At 39.0% G+C, this 25,920-nt stretch overlaps 2 protein-coding genes and 2 long non-coding RNA genes across 5 annotated transcripts; 1 reads left to right on the plus strand and 3 right to left on the minus strand.

The window, feature by feature from the left end:
* Positions 1–932: 932 nt before the first annotated feature.
* On the plus strand, positions 933–4,233 carry LOC136250432 (uncharacterized). 2 transcript variants are annotated; one of them, XR_010698536.1, is made up of 4 exons: positions 933–1,411; positions 2,626–2,657; positions 3,436–3,504; positions 3,893–4,233. It is a non-coding gene; the product is annotated as an uncharacterized lncRNA (long non-coding RNA). The 2 variants fall into 2 exon arrangements; XR_010698534.1 differs by lacking the exon at positions 2,626–2,657 and having other exon boundaries at positions 971–1,411; positions 3,893–4,230.
* An 859-nt stretch (positions 4,234–5,092) lies between these two features.
* On the minus strand, positions 5,093–7,911 carry LOC136250431 (uncharacterized). The gene is made up of 2 exons (XR_010698533.1): positions 7,706–7,911; positions 5,093–5,403 (listed from the first exon to the last, which is right to left on the minus strand). It is a non-coding gene; the product is annotated as an uncharacterized lncRNA (long non-coding RNA).
* Positions 7,912–10,101: 2,190 nt separating this feature from the next.
* Positions 10,102–10,827, minus strand: LOC136248433 (uncharacterized). Its single transcript, XM_066040215.1, has one exon. The coding sequence runs from the start codon at positions 10,825–10,827 to the stop codon at positions 10,102–10,104; it is 726 nt and encodes a 241-aa protein (XP_065896287.1).
* A 539-nt stretch (positions 10,828–11,366) lies between these two features.
* On the minus strand, positions 11,367–14,409 carry LOC136248434 (uncharacterized). Its single transcript, XM_066040216.1, has 3 exons — positions 13,561–14,409; positions 11,428–13,473; positions 11,367–11,375 (listed from the first exon to the last, which is right to left on the minus strand). The coding sequence occupies exons 1-3, from the start codon at positions 14,407–14,409 to the stop codon at positions 11,367–11,369; spliced, it is 2,904 nt and encodes a 967-aa protein (XP_065896288.1).
* Positions 14,410–25,920: the final 11,511 nt, after the last annotated feature.

Genomic DNA, 25,920 nt, shown 5'->3' on the forward strand with positions numbered 1-25,920 from the left:
GCAGCCAATTTCAAGGACATTGGTTGCACCTCAAAGCCACGAAGTCGTATTTACAACCAAACCGGAAGTGACGGCCAACACGGTCACGACTCCCTAAAACGATGTTGTACCTGCAGGGTTTTACTCTTTTCACCACCTTTCATAACCCTTACGTAATATTAAGCTCAAAAGCATCCAGACTTCCTACTGTAGTTGTTGCTCTCTCTCTTCGACTTTAGGGCACGCATCTAGTAATTGCCGCGAGTAGTCGACTTTAGGGGATGCGTCCAGTAGTTGCCGCGAGTAGTAGACTTTAGGGGAAGCGTCCAGTAGTTGCCACGAGTAGTAGACTTTAGGGGAAGCGTCTAGTAGTGTTAGCGTTAGGGTTAGAGTTCAGCTTTGGTTTCTTCTTCACCTTTAGGGTTAGGTTCTTCTTACTATATACAGCTTATTTCGTTAGTCACATTTATAAGATACAAAAGAAGGGAATCAAGGGAGCTAGCAGCGGTAGCATAATCGGTAGCACACTGGCCCATCACACTGGCCCATCACACTGTCCCATCACACTGGGATCCTAGGTTCTATCCCACTTCAATACTGCACTTTTTTTTTCGCCTTTTTGGTTCACCGTTTTTAGTCTAAGTTCTGTAGGGTTATGAAATAGGGTGAAAAGAGTGATACCCTGTACCTGCAAGGGCGGATCCAGAGGAGTTCCACTCTGACGCATGACAGTAAAAATCGCTCCTTAACATAGCTTCAAAATTGGATCTACCATTTTTGATGCTGCAGCATGAGGATATCGGCTCGATCGGTATTACGATTTTACGGTTAGGCCCCTATTCGGTGATTATTAGTTTCTTATCCACCGCCCGCATCCTTCTTAAGCTACCGCATGGTAAGCCATTATTTACTCTGTGCTTGCTCAGAAGAACACGTGAGGCCAAACTCTTATAATATTTTGTTGATGAACGCTACAATGCGCTACATATCGCCAGGAGAACTGTTGTTGTCCTTAGCAAATTGGTGCAGTGCCAGTTGCAATCGTGTTCTATCGACTTCGCTTTCAGTTGACTGTCGAAAAACAGTTGGCGATCACGAAAAGTAGAATCAGCTGGTGAAGGAAATGTTTGTAGTAAGAAAGAAAGACAATTTGGACAAGGTCTGTACATCAGTGTGAAAATAATGGCATAATGGTAATACCCTCCCGCCCGAATCATAATAATTAGAAAGGCTGGATGAGAAACTAATAATCACCAAATAGGGGCCTTATCGTTTTGTTCACCCATGTTGAGTCCATAAGCGCCTCAGGCGCTTTTATAAAAATAATTAATCAGAGATTACAGTGCGCCTATGAAGATCGTCGATATTACGAGACACACAGGCACAAGCTTGGACACAAGAGAGAAGATATACTCAACTCTCAGGATGTGAGGTATGTTACTTTTTTGTACGAAACGTGTACTGCACGGTACTTATTATTATATTATTACTATGCAGACCTCTGAAAAGAGTATGGCGCACAGATCACAAACAAACATCAAACAAATAGCTTAATCAACATTAATACTTTACCCTGGGTGCATTATTTGAATGCTGTGACAGGAATTAAAGTCATAGTTTAACTTGCACAATATGCCTTGGCTTACAGGTGTGGTCAACTTAGAGGTTTGGGTAAAAGAAGTGTTGTAATGTTTATGAGTTTGGCACAATAGAGCAGGCAATGATTCTTAAGGCAATGGCACGTACACACTTTAATGTTATCATGCTAGCTATATACATATGCCGCACTCTGGGTGATTCCAATTGGCGTACCACAAGATGAGTATTTGGAGATACAAAGTAGTTAGAGGATAAATTACCTGCAGTATTCTAACTTTTGCGTGTGTCTTTGTGGAGGGTGCCAAACCATAAATGGTAGTTAGAAGTCTTCCAATTGCCCTAAGCAGCCTCTGTGGTGTGTGTAGCCTTTTTCTCTTTGTCATTAAGTTGGGTAGTAACTGGTACAGTTCAAACCTCATGCATTCTCGTATTCGTACACTACTCAGCTTATATTATTGTGTAGTAGAAAGCAATGTGATGAACAGCAGCCATTTGTGTTTCTAATTACAAGCATTCATATGTATTTACAAATTAATGTGACTAAAAGCATGGAGTATGTATATCATAATTATAATCTATGCTAAAAGTTGCATTTGGAATTTATTGAATTGGTTATAAGTTCTTTAGTGATAGACAGGTTGGCTGAATGTTGTATTTTTTTTGTTGCAGTTTTGTTACAATAGAGTTTAAACACATGGGCTATAAATGCTGCATGCTTTGAGGATATCGTGAGCGGGTGTTACAGTTAAAGCAGTGCTACATGTGTGTACGGAAAATACAGCATAAGGGGACATGTCAAGAGATGAGGCAAAATCAAGCGCTGTATTTGCCTCGAGACACACTCAAGTGCTGTATTCCTTGTACATACAAGCATATGTGGTACTTTAAATTATACTTGTACTTCCTGTTCTTGCTTGGAGCGTATGCCCTAATCGTTTCAATTTTTGGTGATCAGCAATGTAAACAGCGGTGTTCATGTGTGCATGTATACGTATGTACAGTATACCCTCTAATGTGCTGAGAACATTATTATTATTATTATTATAGGCTTTACAGCACAACATACAAGGGACTACGAAGTAAGTCATGCACATTCAGTGCAGTATGTATGAAAGTAAATGTGTTGAGGGTCTGGCAGAAATTACTTTTGCCAGCCTTAATTAATTTCAGTAAATTAACAAACTAGTCTGAAGACAAGAAAATAATGATTTGATTAGTTACGTACTCAACTTGAACGATACACTCTTTGTTCTTCATTCAGGTCGTCAAACATGAACCTCATGTTCCAAAAGAAAATTACTTTTAATGCTGAAATAAATACTGCAAGTGCTCAGATATTGTTTAGGATGTTGGTATTGAAATTAAGGTCACAAGATCCATGTTAGCCAGCTCATGTGATACATTTGTTACCTAACAATAACATCACGAAGGCTGTGGAATTTGATTTGTGAAATTTTAATGTGCTTTGACATGAGTACTTCTATATGACATGTTGATCATTATTGTTACTTGTAAAAATAGTGATGTAAAAATAGTGAAATTCCTTCTCCCTAGTGGATCTATAAGGAGTATTATCCTCAGTGGTGTCACCATTGTACGGAACTGTCTTCACGTACATACTGCAAATTAGTTTATAGTATTCTGTTTTATTTCATCAAAATTAGGATTTTACCGTTGATTACTATTGACAGTTTCAGACACATTATCTGTTTTGTGTCTCGAGTGTTTGGTTTGCCTTTAATGTTGTACAGTATGGCTGTTTGTAACAGCATGTGTTTGCATGCACTGGTAATGAAAAACGGCTTTGCCAGTTATGATGCAGTTACATTATTGTACGTGTACATATATTGTTTGCAGTATGATGTTAACTGACCTTCACTCTGGTAAACTACACAGATTCATCGTGAAGTTGATGTGAGTGATAGGGTAAGTACAGGGTCATAGTACAGGTCATTATAATGGTGTGAATATAGTTAGTGAGTGGGCAATATTACACTCCATTCCCAGTTTAGTAATACACAGTAAGTCTGACTATCACCAAAACATTACAAAGGGCAACTTGCACAGTGAAATCTCTCACCCTGATTTTATGAATACCACACACTAGATCAATTAAAGCTCAAAAAATGTCAGGATGGTTAGCTCATCAACTTACAAAGTCTTATTAGGAAACTATGTCGATTATGCATGTGTTTAGGTTTCACTGTATCAGGAGCTCATGATCATAAGCGCCACAAGGCACGTGTGATATTCACACATTATTATAAACATGCTGCCATGTGACCACTACTCTATTATACACTCTACTCCATAGCCTATACATGACCACTGGATGAAGTGACACAGCCGTGAGCAGTAATGATGCTAGCAGACAGACGGTTCCTCCTCCCAAGAGTACATTTATGAAATTGTATTTAGGTACACTTTACTGAGGGATGAAGTTTAGTTGTTTTAGTTACATCATTTCTTTATACAATTATTGTGAGACACATTATTATTTTGATGGTTAGACGATTGTTGTTCTTAATTCCTTTCTGGTCCGGCTTACACAGAGGATGTTACCTACACATGGACATAACTTATAGCATAGACCATAGGGTATGGAGTAAGCACTAAACTAAACTGAGTTACTTGCAAAGTGTTAAAGATGATTTCAAGTGTATGAAGGCTCTTGCTAATGGACACCATGTACTGTGTGTGGTACATGAAGCTGGGCTCAAACAAACTTTATAGGGGAAACAAAAAAGCTACAACTCAAAAGGACCAGTTGCAGTACAAAGAAAGCTGGGTTATCAGTAGATAACATGCATATCCTGTAAGCGGTATATTTTGTACAGACCTTGTGGTTATCATCAAGACACTTCCTGTGTAGACCTAGAGAAATATTTAATGGGAAGTGTAAGCATTATTATATAACATGAAGTGTGAGCTGCTTCATTTGTAACTTCTGCATAATCATAGACTTGATCACAGTAACCTGTTCATAAATTAGGTTGACTCGTTGAGGTCCAGTAGTTATAGTCTGTGTATATGTCATATGGTAGTGTCTGCTATTGACACCCGACAACTTGATGTAGTAAACTAAATCTGTAAACATATTGGAATATAATTAGGGGATTGGTCGTGTAATGTACCCTCTAGTACTTTAGAACCAGTCCCTTGACTTATCACATGCAATAATAACTTTTAATAGTAACAAATAAAACTGATAACACAACCACATGACAACTAACTAATAGATACTGTCAGGAGCTTATGAGCCGCCGAAGGCGGCGAAGGAGCATGAAACTTACGTAGCCTGCTGGGTGCCATCAAAATCCAAATTCATTAGCGATTAGTTTCCATATAAGGAAAGTAAAATCTCATTAATCGATGCTGTATACTAATTGTGTGCGACACTCGTAGCAATTTATTCAAAAAACGTGACGTAATTTGGATTGTGATGGAACCGAGTTTCATGCTCCTTCGCCGCCTTTGGTGGCTCATAAGCTCCTGATACTGTATATACAAGTGGTAACCATTAATGATGTCATACAAAACCTAATAACTACAACATGATTAAGTAATAAAAGTCTTGAGTTCAGTACAGGTCACATGTTACACAAGACCTAATGTGGACACAACTATTGTACACTATCATATCACATAAATATCGTACACACACATAAAGCAAAGTCTTTGACTACTGTGCTAGCACAGTCATCCCTACCTGGTGACTCAGAGCAGGGACATCTGTGGAAGTTTTCAGTATGTAATTATTACAAACGAAAGACATCATCACTGGTTCCAAGTAGATGGTATTATGGTTGTAAGTACAAAATCCATCTGCAATGATGAAATAAATAATATTATGTATCTAGATATCTACAATGCTTAGCTTCCAATAGGCACATTTTATTATCGGGATCTGGTGGTGAATAATCCCTGTGTGGAAACTATATTGGGAGTTGCGTTTTCAGGGGTATGATTGTATTGGTAGGGGCCTGTAAAGGGACATTCTAAAAGTATACACTATCAACTGTACACTATCAAGAGACTGAATGTTCAGTGCCCTTTATACGGAGGTCCTTTTAGAGAGGTTCCACTGTAGTTGCTTATACTTCATAACACCTCACTTAGAAGCCATGTGTTTAATAAGACTACTTTGATATAGTGGCCACCTCCAAACATAGCTACCGTATGCAAGGAAATTTTGATGTAAGAAAAATTTGACGAATTCACACTTCAGCAGATTTGACGAATAAAATGTTGACGAAAATCAAGAAATTGTAGACAAAACCTGTACTTTTAAAGGTGCTTATAAACATATGAATTTGTCGATTCATCAAATTTTTCTGACATCAAAATTTCCTTGCATACGTTAATGTGTATGGGACATACTGCTCCATTGTTGAGGCCATAATATAACCCTAGCCACATGACTCTATTAGTGAGGTTCATTCAATGCATGCCAACTGTATTTAATTAAGGTAACACCCAGCACATTTTTAGCCAGCATTTCTTTAATACTTCTTTCAAAAGTAATAATTGTTTATGGTGCTACAGTACCATATATAGCATTACAACATACAGATAGTTTACATAAGTTAGTGCAAAAACATTAGGGAATGGAATTACTATAATCAGCTCCTAGCATATTTTAATCTTGGAGGATAGTAGACAATAAGTGACCCGCTGAGCAAAAAAATGACTTGTCTGCATTTTCTTGAATTTCTGACTTTATTAGTTGGAAAACCAATGGGCTGTTAGTTTCAGCATTATCCGGTAAGTAATTTCGGAGTTGTAGCAATAGACATCAAGAAGGGCAAAACAATTGACTTGTACAGAAATTTACAGGCACTTTGTTTAATCGATCACAAGTCTTGAGTACAATAGGCTACAGAGTTGGGACTTGTGTCATTCTATTCACCATGAACTGGGGGCATTCATCAAGGTACAGTTGTATACATCGATGCTATTAAGCAAGAAGCTTTGAAACAGCAATGATAAAATTATGTTATACCGCAATGTAATCAAATGCACATAACTCATGCTTGTTTCATGGGAGAAAAAAACAACAAATTATTCTTATTCTCAGTGACTGCTGCTCATCATATTGCTTTCTATTACACAATAATATAAGCTGAGTAGTGTACGAATGCGAGTGTGTATGAGGTTTGAACTGTACCAGATACTACCCAACTCAATGACAAAGAAAAAGAAGTGCTGTGGCCACACACACCACAGAGACTGTTTAGGGAAATTGGAAGACTTCCAACAACTATTTACCTCCTTAAAAGACTAGCGCAAATGTTAGAATGCTGCAGGTAATTTATCCTGACTATTTTGTATTAGGGTTAAGACAATAACTTTTGGATGCTGCTTTACCCCACCAAAGCTTCATTACCACGGATACTAACAAGTTAAACCAGTTGCACAAGTATAGTCACTCCTTGTGGGAGCTGCCATTTACATATTTTTTGGTTAGTTATACAGTGAAACCCCTGTGTATTAATACCGAACAAGTGTCCAGATTATCGAGGTGTCCTGATTTTCCAGGTCAGATTGCATGCAAACGGACATTTTGAGACAATTACCATGCATCCAGGTTATACAGGTGTACTCATTTTCAAGTGTCCTGATTAACAGGTTCCACTGTATGTTTAAACAATGGTTGTACTGGAGCTATAATGAAGTGTACGAGTTTGTACTACAGTGTACAGTACCCCTAATAACCATCAGCTGTGTGCATTAATTGTTGACATGACATTTGTAACAAAGCTTTGGTAACATTTTCAAGAGTTTTGGAGGATGTATCTGTACATTCGTTCCAACCCTACATTGTATCTCCAAAAACTCATCTTGCAGCACATCAATTGGAATCACCAATGTGCGACATATGTACATAGCATGATAAAATTAAAGTGATGACCTTAAGAATCATTGCCTGCTCTATTATGCCAAACTCAGACATTACAACACTTCCCTTAGCCAAGCCTCTAAGTTGATTACACCTGTATAAGCCAAGGCAGATTGTGCAAGTTAAACCATGGCTACAAAGGGTCTGTCACAGTATAGACTATATTTAAATAATGCCCCCAGGGTAAATTACCGTGTAGTACACGTTTCGTACAAAAAAGTAACGTACCTCACATCCTGAAAGTTGAATATATCTTCTCTTTTGTGTCCAAGCTTGTGGTTGTGTGTCTCGTATTATTGATCTTTATAGGCGCACATTAATATCTGATTAATTATTTTTATAAAAGCACCTGAGGCGCTTATGGACTCAACATGGGTGAACAAAACGATAGCCCGATTGGACAATCCACCGGTAATTATTTTCAGAGGCGCTAACTAATTTGAGTAATTTCATTGGGAGATCAGAAAAACAACAACAACAAATGCAAGTGATTTGAGCAGCATGTAGCTAAACGTCATTTTACCTGGACAACTACTTCAGATTGTAGGCTAAGGGTATACATTCAATGCTAAAAAACATTGTGATATACAACACCAAGTGCCCATCTATCACCCTCCTAGAGTTAACCTGCCCTCTGGACTCCAGTCAGCATATTCAGGCCGTCCGCGATAGGAAGCAGAATAAAGTGGAGTATCTCCAATTTTTAGCTGAATTTGACCATCTAAACATCTCTAACTATTATGACACAATTGAGATATCTGTCCTAGGCCATTACCAACCATCCACAATCACGAATCTACTGAATTTATTAACTTTTCTCCATCCTGTAGTGAAACCATCAAGGTCAGCCATCAAGAAACTTCTAGATACTGCTGCATGCTTCTGCCAGTATGTTGGCATCCAGGAGAATATTCTTGGCGAAGGACTGTAGGGAGTGGAACCCTAATTAAGTAACATCCATATAATTGTATTTTTTTGTATTTTCCCTTGCCATGCCCACATTAGTTCCATTTGTGATCGCATGTTGACCGAGGGCCCACATGCGTATTTATTTGCACATATTTTCATCATTTGTGATGGTTTCTCTCTCTAATAAACATGAAGACTGGGCTGCATATTGTTCTGCAAGAAATGAAGTGAATAATAAACTGGAGTTAGCACACTCTTCCTACTGTAGAAGAATGTTTGATGATTCTTTTCTGGCAATCGCAGACAGTTTTGAAAGTACATCAAAGCCAAATGCAAAGATTCATCAGGAATTTTTCCTTTACTTGTGAATGGTTCCATAGTATCTGATCCACAGGGAAAAGCTGCTGCTTTAAGTGATCAATTCCAGTCTGTATTTACCCTAGAGGACACATCAAATATACCTAAATTGGATGACAACAGTTTTATTACTCCTATGCCAGCAATTTCTTTTTCAACCAGTGGTATACAAACTTTGTTACATAACCTCGACCCAAACAAGGCTCAAGGCCCCGATAAGATTGCCCCCTTTGTGTTAAAGAACTGTGCTGCAGAAATAGCTCCCATAGTGATTGTAATACTGAATTCTGAGCAGTGTTAGATGGCGATTTACCTTTAAAAGGGCCATATTTCCATCGTAATCCAACATCAATCGTCCTCCAATCAAAAAAACACATGGCAAAATCGAAATCAGCATATACGGTTTGCCCAGAACCACTTTCTTCGTCCTCATCAGCAGCAGATTCACGCGGGAACACTCAGAAACTTCGGCTATCACAGGTGCCACATTCTTCCAATTAGAATTACGTACGCAATTATTTGTATGGGCTCCCTATGGGGATTTTTATTTCTCAAACTTTGATTTGCTGTATTTCAATAAATAGCTACCGCATAGATTTTAATCCAGTAAAGTGCAATACAAAGTACGAAGCATTGGCTACTATTTACTGGAACGGCAGCTTGTGAAACGTTTATTGAAGGTGTATAATTTAAGTAGCAAAAATATGTGTGAAAAATTGGTAGGTTGGAAATCGCTGCTATTATGCTACTTAAAGAACGTGATGATATGGAAATTAATGCCTCGATATGGTTTCGTTGGATGAAGACAAGCAGCCTGATTGAAGATTAAAGAAAAGATAGGGCGTACACTCGTTGGAACCCCAAAAGGGGAATATACGGAGAATTTTTTATTAAAAAATCTCGGATACTGGAATGCCTATACTAATGGCACACCCATGCATCCACCACACTGCAACTCTAAGCTCTATTTAAAAAAAAGTAGTGCATGGTATCGCATGCGCAATACCGCTACGCCTTAATTCGCACTAAAAATACATGCAAGAAGTGCTGAAAGTTATGTAGCTACAATAATTATGTTGCATGCTGCGCATATACGTAGCTAGTTAATGCCATAGCTATAAATATTATATAGGGACGCTATATGCCCCTCTAAAACTATGCATACATACGCATGTATAGCTATGAGTGGCGAGGGCATAGCAGTAATCAAACTTTAAAAATATACATATACAACCTATATTATATATTGTAAAAAATTCACGTTATAGAAAAAAACAACCTATTGTTAAAAATAGCTATAAACCTAGATTACAAGCACCCTCGAGTAAACAGTCAGCAAACCGGCTTGCAGTCAGTCTTCAGATTTTTCCATTGTTGCAGTTCGTAACTTGGTTGGAGCAAAAATCTTTTAAGTCAAGGCCGACAGTGCTTTGAAATGATTCCGCTATCTTAGTATATGCACTACTGGGAAGGCTAGTACTACGTGCCATAACCATAGCTCCCTCGTAGTTCCAGTCCGCAACAGCACCACAGTAGTAGACCAGCACATATGACCCGTCATCAGCTTTATCTACGACCCACCATGTAGCATTGTTGGCTGCTCCTGCAAAGTCGTACGTGAATGTAAAGCCCTTTCCAGGTGGTTCAACAGGCATTTCAATTTTCAATGAAAAAGCTTTATGGGTACCATCAACAAGGGTCACAACAGATGATGAAGCAAACTGCCAAGTAGTGTCGCTCATTGATTCGAAATGCTGATGCGTGCAGGCGTAGCAATCAAAGACTGGATGATATCCACGAACTACCCACCAATCACCTTGAAGGTCTTTCACAGAAAGTTGCTTTGCTGGTTTTGCACTTGCCGCTCGACATGTGCTTGGTATGGGAGGAAGCTCCAAGCAATCGTTGCTGGCAGCGCAGGTCATGAATTTGTCGGAATTATCATCAGTATAAGTGAACTGGCACTTACTCGTGCAATTTAGGACATCATATTTCCCCTTGGTGGTGTCTTCATCCCAATGAGCTATGCACGTAGCACCACATGTCAAAAAATCTTGACAATTCTTTTCTTTGCATGCTACCATTTCGCTGTAGCAGTTATCGTAGAGACAAAGCAGGTTGAAACCTCCTCCTGAAGCAAAAGGTACTGCAGCTACCGCTGATATTATAGCGGAAAAGGCAATGATCCACGCACAGCTTAGCCTCATGTTTCTGGTAGCTATATAGCTAGATTTGAACAACTATGGTCTAGTCTATCTTGATACTTTCACCAACTTTATCCACCAGCTTTTGAGTGCCGCACGATCATTTAACCGTTTATATAGGCGATGTGTTATATAATAGGTTTTTTTTTTTTTTTTTTTTTTAACCATCAGAATAATGATGAAATGACAAAATTACATACAGAGCCTCGGACACATGCGACTACAAAGATAAGATCCGCGTAGGCATGGCAAGGATACATACAAAAATAATTAACTACAAAACTTAACTTAAAGTGTCCAGGTTGGATTACTACGTGCATAAAAGATTCTCTGAGAGGAAGTTATAGCCACAGCAGCTGCTCTATCAAGCAATGCTTTCGTCTTGGAAAAACTCAGATTTGAAACTCTTTTCATAGATGTTACTGTCTCTGTAAGGTAATGGCCAAGGCAACCAATTTCAACTGTGTGGTAATGACTAACAAAACCCAAGCGGTCAAGCTCAGCAATAATTTGCAGATATTCTGGCTTCTCCTGCTTACGTTCTCGTGCAGCAGAAAGGTCAGCACGAGAATTAAATGGGCAGGTAAGTTCCAGAAGTACAACAGATTTCATTTCTGCATTATATATAACAATGTCAGGTCGGTGATAACACACTAGTACAGCAGGGGGAATGGTGGCAGGAGGAGAGTCAGACTCACGTTTGCCATCCAAATCAGCAAATATTTCTACATTATCCAAACAAGCCTGCAACTCAGACATCAAACATAATAAAACAGCATCATGACGAAAAGTAAACCTGCCTTGCTGCAAAGCCACAGGACACCCATTTAGCACATGGTGACAAGTTGGACGAGGTGACAAACAAAGTGAACAAGTTGCACCAGTTTGTATATGCCAGCGACGTAAATTTAACGGAGTTGGTAATGTATCTGATGAAGCTCGCAGCACAAACGAAAGCTGGCCTGGATGAAAACCCAACAGGAGTCGATTCCACAGCTTAGAGTCAGCTTCCAGAACAGCACTTGATTCAAATTTACATTGAACAGAGAGAGTGTCCAGCTTCTCTCTGCATAGTGTCAGTTCTCTAGAAATGGCAAGGTGTTTGCTAGCTGTGTAGAGCTTGCGAGCCGTAGGAATAGAGTCCAGTTGAGCTCTGGCTTCATTGAGTAACTCCTGATGAGAACTGTTAATCTGGAGGAAATTGGAGGAAAGATCCACTTGTAAGGCCAACTCCTTAATCATCGGATCTGATGAAGAGGAGATGTTGGCAAGTAAACTAAGTTTACACTGCTTTGAAATTGAACGCACACTAGGACAGCAAACACCTGGATAGTTCAAGATCACACGAGTGGCACTGCGAGGTAAACAGAGCCAACGTTTCAGGTATTTAGTAGCTAGATTTTCCATTTTATTGATAGTGGATGGTCCAACACTATCAACAGTGAGATGGAATCTGATGATTGAGAGAACATAATTCCTATAAATCCATACTTGGTACTCAGGTCTTAATGGCAAACTATCAACTTTCTGTATAAGGTCAGAGAACCTAGCAAACATAGCTTTGCCAGAAGCACTTTTGGTAGCATGAGCAGAAACTCCAATCAACTTCCCCAAAAATTTGGTCGGGCCATCTAAGATAGTTTTGGTAGTACCACCAGATAGAGTTATTCCACAAGAACAAAATTTTGTGCCATCAAACAATAAGGAAACACATTTAGATGGCTTCAGTTTTAAGCCAACATCACCAGCTTTCGAGTCTATTTCAGTTAGCACTTTAGTGTGAACTTCTTTAGATGTAGAGATTAAAGTTGCATCATCGGCATATGCCTTGATAGAATGTTCTGAAGATGTAGCGATCTTAAGCTCTGATTTCCATCGAGGCTTCAACTGTTTAGGTCCTGTTGACAGTGAAACAAACCGAGCTGAACGCTTGTTACAGGGTAGCCATTCAACTTCTTCAAGCAAGACAATTTCAGAAACAATCACTGAAGAAGTATCATCATAGACTACTTTACATGAACCATCCAGGTTGTATTCACTAACTTGTGCCTTGTACCACCCCGGGAGTTCATCACCTGGTTCCAACCATTTAATGTAAATATATGCTCCAACTGGAGGGAGGTCGGAAGAGTTAGGGATCGACAACTGAAAAAGGAAACCATGGCCTTTGTTCAAATCTTCTGCTAACTTCAGTAGAGGATTAAACGTGAGAATAAATATTATGGGAGACATAGTGTCTCCTTGAAACACTCCACGGCGAATAGAAATTGGTGGAGTCGTCCACTGATGGCATTGAATAGTAGCAGACAAATGTGAGTAAACAGATTTAATGTATGAAACATATGGAGCTGGGACCTGAACTCCTTCCAACATGTCAAATATGTACTGGTGAGGGACAGACCCAAATGCATTCTGAAGGTCAATAAATGTCATCATCAACGGTGATTTAGAGGAGATAGCCTTTTCTATGATGTTAGAAACAGAATAAATGTGTTCAAAAATTCCAGGAAACCTGCAGATAAAGCCCTTTTGTACAGATGTATCAATAACATTGTTAGTAATAAGATAATGCTCCAGTCACTGACTAATGATCTTGTGGAACAATTTACCCACCACGGAGGTAAGAGCAATTGGCCTGAAGTTCTTAGGATCATCTGTAGCATTCTGCTTATACAATAACTTAATCCTAGCAGCAGACCACATAGGTGGAGAAGTTTTAGATTTTAACAGCTTATTAAATAAGGTGGCTAGAAAATGGTGAGACGCTGGTAAATTCTTGAGGTGGAAATATGTGATGTTGTTAGGACCTGGAGATGACTTAGCTGAGCAGCGGCCAAGGGTTCCCTTGACAATTCCAGGAGTAATGGCAGAATCATTAAATGGCACATTGAAGGAATCTGGAAGACTCTTTAGTACCCACTCAGGGAGACCAGTGTAAGAGACACTGCCTTCAGCATAGGTTTCAGTAAAATATCCAACTGCAGTGGACATAGGAAAAGTAGGCTCACACGAGTCCTTGGATGGAAAACACTGATCATGGGCATATGCCCAAGGGTTCTGTCGAAAACGTCTCTCATTTCGAAGTACTTTCCTGTCGTTCTCAAACTTTCGAAAACAGCGGAGGCTTTTATTGTGAGCACGCATCACGGTCAAGAATGATCTAGGATTGGTGGATAACTGATGACGGTGATTACGTTTCATAGCGGCCAGTTCAGAAACGGTAGACTCAATTTTCCTTACACGATGCTTTCCATGATGGCCGTGGGAGCGTAAAACATCAAATTCTAATAAGAGCTCACTCAGTATCTCAGAAAATCTTAATGCTGCAGTTCCAGAATCACAAATCTCGTTGCTAAGGTTAAAGTGAAGATCATTCAACCTTTGGCGAAGTTGTTCATCAATAATAGTCCAGTCAGGAGAAGTGGCACATTGCCAGGGGGGAGTAGCGCTACGCGCGAGCATCACGTGATCTCCGAACGTATATAGCTATATACGTAGCTTCAAGTTACGTCAAACTGTAAACGAAATTCTTTTTTGGTGAGAAGATCTTCTGGGAATTTCACCCTTTCAAGTACACTCAGTGAGATTTTTACACCTGTCATCGCAAAGTGGTCCAGGAATAAACTTGAATGTCAATGACAGATCTAGAAATTTTCAGAGGGGTTTCTCAAAAAAAAAGGGTTACTACGACATACTAGAGCAGCTCAGGTATTTCCGACCACCATGTACTTTAGGACGCAATATTTCCTAGAGGAGCAACAAGACTCGATCAATTATTACACTATTATGAAGACCTATGACTATAACCTCCATATATAAAATATAAAAGGATTCGGTTGCATCATCTGGCTGCAGTGACCTCGGAAAGCCACTGTCCAAAAACGTCGATGCTCGGACAACGACATGTGTGCTCGGACCCCACCCTCTACACCCTTCCCATGCAACTTCAATAGCTATTGTGCGGTAGTGATTGATAGAGCTAACCTTGAGCTACCTCATGATATAAGCAGATTATATTTTTATTAACTGGTATTGTAGATAGCCGGTTTTTCCCAAAGGTGGTAACTTGATCAAACGTCGGACGCAAAAAATCATTATATTTTCGGACTTTTCATTTATTTGTGATAATTTTGGTATTTTGCGCCTTTCAGTAAAGCACTAGCTTAAAAGGCTTTAATTGCAGCAATTTAAACACAGGTATAGGGTGTTTTTCGTCAATTCTAGGTGGAAGAAGCCAAGCTACATATAGCTGTAGTATAGTACGTCTATACAAATTAGCTAAATAAGGCCACTCCTCTTACTCATTTCACATTTTTCATATTGTTAAAATCAATTTCATTTCAGATAGTGGAGGTCAGCAATAAGCTGTAACAGTGTGCAAAACCTCGCTACCGCATATATGACTGTTCTATTAGAGTAGTTTATTGGTTGAGCGAATTTCACTTGTTAACTTTCGTGTTGTAAGCTCCTGTATTTTCCTAGAATTTGTTCTGGAGCAAGTCATAGACGTTGGGTCATGCAAACACGAAAACCTGTAAAATTTAAACCAGCGAAATTCGCTCAAAATATAAACTACTCTAATAGAACAGTCATATATGCGGTAGCGAGGCTTCACACACTGTTGCAGTTTACTGCTGACCTCCACTACCAGAAATTGACTTAAACAATATCAAAATGTCAAATGAGTAGAGAAGTAGCCTTATTTAGCTAATTTGTATAGACGTACTATAATACAGCTATATGTAGCTTGGCTTCTTCCACCTAAAATTGACAAAAACACCCTATACCTGTGTTTAAATTACTGCATTTAAAACCTTGTAAGTTAGTGCTTTACTGAAAGTCATAAAATACCAAAATTATCACAAATAAATGAAAAGTCCGAAAATATAATGATTTTTTTGCGTCCGACGATTGATCAAGTTACCACCTTTGGGAAAAACCGGCTATCTACAATACCAGTTAATAAAAATCCAATCTGCTTATATCATGGGGTAGCCCAAAGTTAGCTCTATCAATCACTACCACACAATAGCTATTGAAGTTGCATGGGAAGGGTGTAGAGGGTGGGGTCCGAGCACACATGTCGTTGTCCGAGCATCGACGTTTTTGGACAGTGGCTTTCCGAGGCCACTGCAGCCAGACGATACTACCGAATCCTTTTATATTTTATATATGGAGGTTATAGTCATAGGTCTTCATAATAGTGTAATAATTGATCGAATCTTGTTGTTCCTCTAGGAAATATTGCGTCCTAAAGTACATGGTGGTCGGAAATACCTGAGCTGCTCTACATGCTGTTGAACGCCGTAATGGGCAAAAGTATGAAGTTTCGCAGGTACATAACTCTTGGTGATTTATCACCCACACGAATCGTAGGAGTGATTATTAGCGCGCACGCCGCAACAATTAATTAAAATACTCGACTGTTGCGTAATCAATTTTGAAAGGTGGTTATCGTGGAAACCTTGGACCCCACCCCTAAATCGCGCCACTAAATTATGTCCTTTATTCTTCTTTATTATTCATTACTCTCTAGAATTCCTATGGATAGCTATAATTACATGAAAATAACAAGGAGAAAACATCCTGACCACCTGGTAGACTCCTGTAAGCGTTCGAGCGTAAATCGGATGGCTGCAGGTTCGAAGCTACCTAGGTCCAGTCATGGATTTTTTCTCCTTTCTCCAACTTTTCAAATACACCTTAAGTAGTTAAAGTCTAAGTAGCTAAAGTCTTTGAGCAGGCTGTAGGACCAGGTGTCCCACAGACCTTCAGCACTTGTGCTGTAAAGCATTAATAAAAATAAAACTGGGCAGGCAGCACAGCTGATTTGCCCAGTTCTGAGCAACACCACACTGTTAAAAATGATGAGTAACCACTACTCTAAAGAGTTTCCAGTGTAGGGAGGATTTAACACCCCTGGAAAGTAACCAACACTCTGAAGAGAATAACCATTGCTCTGAAGAGCAAGTGACACCACCTTCAGAGCATGTGTTACTCTTTTAGAGTAATGGTTACTCTCCAGGGGTGTTAAATCCTCCCTATTATGGGAACTCTGTAAGAGTTGTGGCTACTCTTCGTTTTAACAGTGCAGATGCAAGATTATAAATGGATTGTACAAATTAAGTGTGGTGGTGTTGAGGGTCAGATGGCTACATGTGCCAACTGCCCAAACTCTACTAACTAGATATGGCTACATACGTGGAGAGGCAAATGTCGATTTTTAGGGAAGTTACATAGTAACATAGGTAACAAGGTAACAGAAGGAGAGACTGTTTCAATTTTATGATTTCTATTTTCATTAACTTGATATTAATCAAATCTTATAGCTACAAAACTGTTGGAGCAGAGAGATACTGTACTGAGCAGTACTAGTTTTAAGTGCCACAACAGTACATGCGGTAACCCAGTTACCAGGCAAATGTCATGATTTAAGCAGTAGCTAATTACTGCTTTATAGGTAACAGAAGATTCAAAGCTGATCCTACAATGGGAGCAGCATGAGTTTGGGGTAGCATGGTTGTATTAGGTAACCATGTAACAAGGTAACTGTATACCAGCCAAATGTCAGAATTTATATAGTAACTGTCAGGTAACTGAAGAAAAATTCAAAGTTATAATGCCACAGTGGGAGCAGCACGAGTTCGGGATAGCATGGCTGTATATTAGGTAACCATGTAACAAGGCAGCTATCAGCCAAATGTCATGGTCTAGTAACTGTCAGGTAACTGAACAAAAACCAAATATATTTCAAAGTTAATACCACAGTGGGAATGGCATGAGTTTGCATGGATAGCATGATTATTTGAGGTAACCATGCATGTAACAAGGTAACTACCATTACACCCTTTACATCATAGTCACTTCAAATTTCTAGTCTCATTTATACTGTAGTACATCATATGTGTACTGTACTTCTTTACACTGACAAAAGCTATGCACCTGCATATATAGTGACTCTGAAATGCATAATAATATACAAGGGATGTATACATGCAGTACATGGTGATTTAGTACTAATTAGAGTCACTTGAAATTAGATTATTGTATATAATTATGTATATGTCAGTGAAGCAATCAAATAAATAGAATCTCTGGTAGCAGGAGGTATAGCTCCCACACATTGTAAACCTGCATTTTAACTATATACTACTTTAACTAATGCTTTAGTTGCTAAAGGAAGCAATTTAATTAGCCCAAGCGATCTAGCATTAAGTTTTTATATAGCTAAAAACTGAAAAAATCCATTATAGCTACATTGTATGAGGACTGTTTTCAGAATAGTCAGTGCAGTGGAGTAGCTAGTGTTGATAACTTATAATTAGCAGTATGGGATTTGCAAACAAATCCATTATTCACCCACAAACACTTGACCCTTGTTTTGAACTTTAGAACTTCATAGCTTTTTTTATCATTGCAGTCTGAAATATTCCATCATAAAGCTACAATATCTGGCCTTATTTGATATAAGGAGCACCTTAATCAGTAGGAAGAGTCAACTGTTATATGTTTGTATGTTTGCTAGCATGCTGGTGAAAAGATACCTTTTTGCAATCTGATTCAGAGTCGCCCACAGGGGGGGACAACTGGGGAATTTTTTCCTGGGCCCCAGCCTGAAAGGGGCCCCAGGAACATTGTTAAAACTGAGGTGCCATGGTAGCACCCATAGGCTGATCTAGGAGGCACTGTCAGGGGGGGCCAAGGAGGGGCAAGAAGTTTTAGTGTACAACAGTGTTTACTCCACTAAGAGGAATTCTAGTACACAAGTTATTATTCAATTGCATAACTCTATTCAGTATAGCTGGATGAATGATAGACATACAGTTTTAAGACTGTAGTTAGAGAAAACTCTTAAAATTTAGACCTTTTAGGTTTGAATTTGGAAGCATTTTTGATAGCATGTAGCTAAAAAAGTGTATGCTTGCAATGCATATATGAGATAAAACCTGTTTGATATGTATGAGGCGCCGTTTGAGACAAAATTACCTTTCCTGTTCTCTCTCACATTTTACACTTCTGATATGTATATACGAACTCGGATATATATATACGAACTCGGATATATATATGCGAACTCGGATATACATATACGAACTCGGATATATATATCCGAACTAGGATATGCATATCTAACTCGGATATACATATCTAAGTTCGGATATGCATATCCAACTGGGATATGTATATCTAAGTTCGGATATGCATATCCGACTAGGATATGTATAACTAAGTTCGGATATGCATATACGAACTCCGATATGTATATTTTCCAGATCCCACCTCCTGAGATGTCACAATGATATCCTATTCGTGACGTGGCACTGAAAAAAATCGTTTCTACAAGTATGAGCATTATCGATATCACATATAATAATCGTTATCATAACTATAGCTAATAGTAAAATTATGAATGTTCTATTAGAGTATATTTATAGTACATGACAAGGAGCGCATGTGCGCCTGCGCTCATGCATGATTGCATGCCTGAATCGACTTAATTAGTTGTTTGGGCGCATGCTTAATGATGTATATAATATAATATGCACTTTGGATACAGTCTAGTTATCTACACATAACTAGCAGGTATTTTATAAATTTCTACATACTGAGCTAGCTAGTCCTTCTTTACTGTACAAAATATTGCACAATGTACCAATAAGATCGTCTGTATAGAGGACCCGCTTTTCACACGAATTTAAACTTGTACCTTACCGGCCCAGAATCGACTTATATACACTGTTAAAATGAAGAATAACCACAATTAAAGAGTTCCCATAATAGGGAGGATTAGCACCCTTGGAGAGTAACCATCACTCTGAAGGTGTAACACATGCTCTGAAGGTGGTGTCACTTACTCTTCAGAGTAATCGTTATTCTCTTCAGAGTGTTGGTTACTCTCCAGGGGAGTTAAATCCTCCCTACACTGGGAACTCTTTAGAATGGTGGTTACTCTTCATTTTGAACAGTGTAATAAGTACTCCTTCCTTCCAAGAACTGTACCCAAATGGAATAGACTGAGTGATGATACTATTGAAACTGACTGTGTAGAATTATTTTAACAAAAAAAATTAGCACTAATCATGTAATAATTATTAACTATATTTGATTGTAATTGCACATCAGCATTATACCCCTGGAGCATAGGCAGTGGAGACGGGGCCAGGGGGGCCATGCCCCCCCCCCCCCCCCCCCTCCTCCCACTTTTACTGATGGGACACTGTTTACAAGAAAATATTGAGATACTCTAATAGGACAGCAGTGTAGCAAGCTACTTTGCTACGTATATGTGTAGTTATAAATAAGGAAATATAATTGGTGGAGAGCAGCTATCGTCAGCAGGTAATGACCTTTTTTTTGGTTTTCAACTTACAACTGGCCTGGCCTCCTCACTCTTTGGCCTGCTCCACCGCGCCCTTGCCCTGGAGACTCCTGCTGATTGAAAATAAATGAAACATATACATTGCAAACAAATATATGTAGCTAATAGCAATACACAGAATTATAAATAATATACCTTATGGTTTATTTATTTCAATATTACTGGACAGACAGAATCATGATAGTTATGTCCATGGGGATCAGCCTGGAGTAAGTTACAAAAATCAATAGTTACAGCAATAAATCATGTAATTTAGCTAACTAAAAACTGTTCAACAGTGAGAGATTCAAAAACGTGCATGCAATACATTCTACATGGAATGTATAATAATTTATTTTTATATATCTACAGGAATAATCATGCACAAGACATGAAAATGAAGAAATATGGCACAGTGAAAGATACAGCCAGTAATTGGATGACACCAAAGCGGCACTCAACAATGAAATCTATATAGTAATCTCTGCACAGTGTCATTTTCTATTAAGAGAAGCTTTTTCATACTCTAAATTATGCATTATCTACTAAGCCAGCTCTGCTTCAGCATGAGAAAATCAATTAGTATGACTAGGATGCATTATTAAATCCTATACACTGTATATGTAGGGTCTATATGTGGTCAATAATAAAAATATCATTTAAGCATGCATAATGACTTATGAAGGTATAATATTAATGGATTTATACAGTTTCCTTGTACGTGAATACATCTCGTACAGGAGGTATTAGTTAAACTACATAAGTATGCTGCATTCATAGTTTGCAACATTATGGGGTCATGTCATGCGCAAGTACAAAGTGGAGATCATACAACGCTGAGCTACTAGAATGATCTTGACTTGTCTTATCATGATTGACTGTATTTCATTTGAAGTTACCATGCATCATGTGAAGTATCAGTGCTAGGCTTAGAGAAGATATGTTTATTGTATTACTTTTGTATCAAACGGTTAACAATTTATGATATAAATTAGAGAAGTTTTTGTCATTTTCTATACACCATCACATCAAAGAGAGGACACAATTTTGAAGTCATTTGTGATCAAGCCCTACACTATTGTGTATCTAGATATTATATTTCTGTTTCGGTCAAGCTATACCTATTTGAAAAGTTGCTGCTCGGGTTCTGTTTACTGCAAAACGGGTCACCAGTGCTACCCAATCAGCTAGTGATTGATGACAACTCTCCCTACAGTGTAAAGCATGACCAGTGCATGCAAATATCTGCTGGACAGACACTATAATAATTATAAAGCATCAGGGGCATGCCTAGAATTTTATTTTTCAAAGATAGTTTCCACTGCAAAGCAGTCTAAGTAGATCCAGGTGCTCCATGCATTGATGAAGACATAAGTCCTGTACTCTGGATGCTACATATTATGGTCTACTTGTAGTCTAGCTACTGAACTGGCCTAAATATTATGCCTGATGATCTCTCTCTCTCACACACACTACACATACACACACCACATGCACACACAAAAGCAAATTAAAGCCTCATGCAGCTGTACAAAATACAGCTATTGCCACCCAGTGAGCCAGCACAGGGATGTCTGCACACCACTCAGGCACTTGAGTCTAGTGCAGGAAAATCCACCGGGGGCAGGACTAGTAACCCTCAGGAGGTAGTACCACGTCAGATGAAGGTGCTGCAACTGTAGAGGGTTTTAATGTGGTGACTTTTCTATTAGAGTATATCTCGAACTTGTGTAACCATATATTTTTGTTTGGGGGAGGAGGTGGGACTGTGCTCCTCCAGATCCTCCACTGTCATAGCAATAATACATTTTGATGTACCTGTGTTGATTTGTGCGGTTGCCAAGAAAATTAACAGTAACACACTGGCCTGGGCTTTGCTTGCTATTGAAATTACAGTTTCCTGAAATCCCTGGAAAGCCCATCGGAACATCCCTATACATGATATAAGTGGGTAAATTGTGTATAGCTTGATTTGAATGTACAAGCTATGCCTCTATCCATTACAATTACAGTTACTATACTATATAGTTAATGATAATTATACAGTACTAGATTTGATTCAGAAGTCATGATCCACATATCATGTTGCTGACCACAGCATGCTATATATTAGATGCATCATGCTAAACAAAGTAGCTCAATGACAAGGATCTAACTGGTGTATGTTTGTTGTATATACAAGCATTTATCAATTAAACTGGTGTTTTGTGCATATATATAATGCATGGCATGTAATCTATGGGTGGCTCAGGGAATTTTGGCAACTGGCTTTCAATTTAGATGTTTACCATGCTGGGTCTATACCTCTATTAACATCGTAACCAAAATCATGTACGTAGTAAGATACTCATAGACTTTAAATTATAGTGTGAGAAGCACCCTCACTATAGCATAATGGGAAGCACTCTAGAGTCTAGGGGGGCATGTTCTTCAGGGTGACTGCTAAATAATTATGAACTATACAGAAACCTCCTTTTCCCGGAGCTACCTGCATTTGGAAGAATTCTCTCTCTCTCTCTCTGATTCTCAAGTGACTTGCTATGCTATTGCTAAATCCAAACAATACAATTATTTCAGCTTTTACACAATCATATACATAGACAGCTGCAGATTAAATCTTACACATGAACTAATGCAGTATAGAAAATTAAATATCTATCTAAACAGTTTGATTTTCTAACAAAGCAAATACTAAGACAATGGTGTTGATATAGAGATCAACTCCGTATACTCTAGAATCCTGCAATGGATCTATATCAGTTCTTAAAACAACCATATTTTCTTCAGACAGTGGAGATGAAGTTTCAGGAACAGAAACCTCTCTTTCTGAGTCTTCTTCAATATCGTCATTGTCTGAGTCTATACCATATGATAGTTCATCCACATTTGTATCAAAAAGGGGATTTTCAAGTGAATAAGCTGTAAACAGTTGCATTGGAGACCATCCACATTCAGTAGACAATGCATGATGATTCCACCCTCGTTTAAAAATCTGAAGGGACTCTTGAATGCGTGGTAGGTACACATAGTGCAAACAAAATAAGTCAACCTCATTTTCAATATCTAGAACCCCTTCATTCTCTAAGCTATGAAACACAATTGCATAGGTAGACAGGACATTTGTTCTAACATCTCTCCAAAGCCTTTCAATTCGTGAATTATGTACACTAGACCCAGCAATGCATGATGCACGTCCTTCCCCACGCATGTAGTTCATGTACCTCCAAATGCCAATATTTTCACCACCACGATCTGTTCTAATGCGTGATGGCAGACCAAACTCTGAAGTAGATTTAATGAAATGCTCCAGTACTGTCTCGGCTGTATTGTCCACAGCACAGTTAATATAAGTAACTACTCGTGAAAAGCCATCAATTGCTGCATGCACTACTATCCTGTAGCGTATTAGTTTATGGTTGCCATCTGCATGCCAAAGATAGTTTGGCCCAGGTACACAGTATTCCCTTCTAACTATTGGTGAATGAATTTGCCTATTGTGACCTCTTACTCTATGGATACTGCTGCGTAATCTAGCACGTTGCAAAGACATTCCTCTGGAACTCAAATGTCCATTAAGCATGACTTCCCCAGCTGTTGGAAACTGTACCAAAATTTCTCTGACAGTGCTGTCTAATGCATCATCAGGTATATCGGTATACTTGGCGATATTCCAATCATTGGCTCTTCTCTGAAGTGTCTTTACCGAAATATTCAGTATCAATGAAATTTCTAACCAGGTGAAGCGCAAACCTCTCAAAAACTGCAGGTGATTGCGATCTACATCGACTCTTGGTCTGCCTACACCTAAAACACTAGTAGTGTTGGAATCGGAGCTTTGAGAATCTTCCATTTCACTGTTAGCTACTTCTCCTCAGATCTTCCAAATAACGCTCTCGGCCTCTGGTAGCAGCTAGTAGTCTCGTCCCCATCCGCCCACGCTATGATCACCTTTGCGTGGGTGTATGGAGAGTTTGTTGCGCATGTCACGTGCACCATGCACGTCTCACGCGGCGCGCCCGAGCGCAAGGTGATACAGCAGTCAACTCGTTATTTGGAAAGTTTTTGTAGTTGTTGGCGTGAATTCCTTGGGGAGAGGCCTGGGCCGTGGCGGAGTATTAAACTGAGTAACTAGCTATGTCTTCTAACTCCCGAGATCAGCTCCCACATAGTGGTCAGCCGCCAGGTTCCCTTGAATCCATAGCTGAGATAGTGACTGCTGCAGTAAGAGAGGGACTGAGCAGCTTGAATCGCAGCAGGATCTCATTGCCTGAGACTTTGGATTTGTCGCCATCTAACCTTGACACTACAGGTGAGCTAGCTAACCCGTTGTTGCAGGACAGACCGTGCAGTGGAAAGTTAACCGTCTGTCTGCATTCTTTTAGTAGCTACTAATACTGTCTAATAAATCGTTGGTGTGACTGGCCACGGAATGCAAGCCCACTGAAATTGGTAATCACAGTTCAGTCGGCAAAAACTGAGTAACTGGCAAGTCAGACATGTTAGCTATACTGGACGGCCGGGTTTAAGTGGAATAGGCATCACTAAGCAATTTGCCTGATCATTTTAACTAGCTATATATTTGTTGCTCTCCTTTCCTGAATGTGCATGTTTCGGCCACTCAGTCAACATAGATATTTACTTTAAGCATTGTAGCTACGTACAACTCAATTACCATACACTTGACTGAAGGACTGAATTTGCCTAAGTGTATAGTCAGTAGCTATCCATTAATTTGCTATAGTGCCTATCAGTTAGAGACACTGATATCTTGTTCATTCTAACTTTTAATGTGCAGATGAATAGCTACGTACCACTAGTAGCTAATATTTAAAATTACTGTAATAGTTACTAAGGCAAGCTAGGTAGGCCAGCACAACATAACAATATTATTGACCTTGGGGGCATGCCTTTGTGGTCATTAACACATACTGTAACTTGATTATTTACTATATGTCTGGCCTATTTGCTAGCCTAGTAACTATGTACCCTAAAACTGTGTTCCATTGCTAAAGGACATTATTTCCTGGCAAATTCTGTACCATGTGGGCTTTAATTATGATAAGTTTATTGGGATGCTGCAAAACATGGCATGTAGAATGGACTGGAATGGTTGTATGCTTTTTTGTAAAATAGTTTTACTACTTAGCTATTGGTTGTGTTTAATCATATTCATGTAAGGTCTATAGAGGAATGTCAGTTTAAAAGTTTTCACTCACCAAAATGACTGTGTCCTCACAATTAGAATCTCTACAAAGAGCAACTATACTCACCATAATTATGACAGATTTATTAGTGTGCAGGGAGCAGGGCACATACTGCAGCAGCTATTTCCCTGACCATAGCCTGTTTGGGACCTCAGTAAAATGTTGACTCTATTTCTTTTCCATACTGCAGGGACCCTACTTTTATTTTCTGTTCTTGCTTCTGGTGGCCCTGCAAGTGAGCTCTCAGTAGTCTCAGATAGAAGAAATGATCTGCATGATGTAATAATTATATGCATAGCTGACTCCCACCTTATCCCACAAACCTGGTCACTGATCAAAGGTTATGTTCTTGTGTAAACTATAGTGGACAGGGTCTGAACTGAGCCAGTATATGTGTCACTTACTAACCTC

Source organism: Dysidea avara, chromosome 3 (genome assembly GCF_963678975.1).
Source record: "Dysidea avara chromosome 3, odDysAvar1.4, whole genome shotgun sequence".
Classification (NCBI taxonomy): domain Eukaryota; kingdom Metazoa; phylum Porifera; class Demospongiae; order Dictyoceratida; family Dysideidae; genus Dysidea; species Dysidea avara.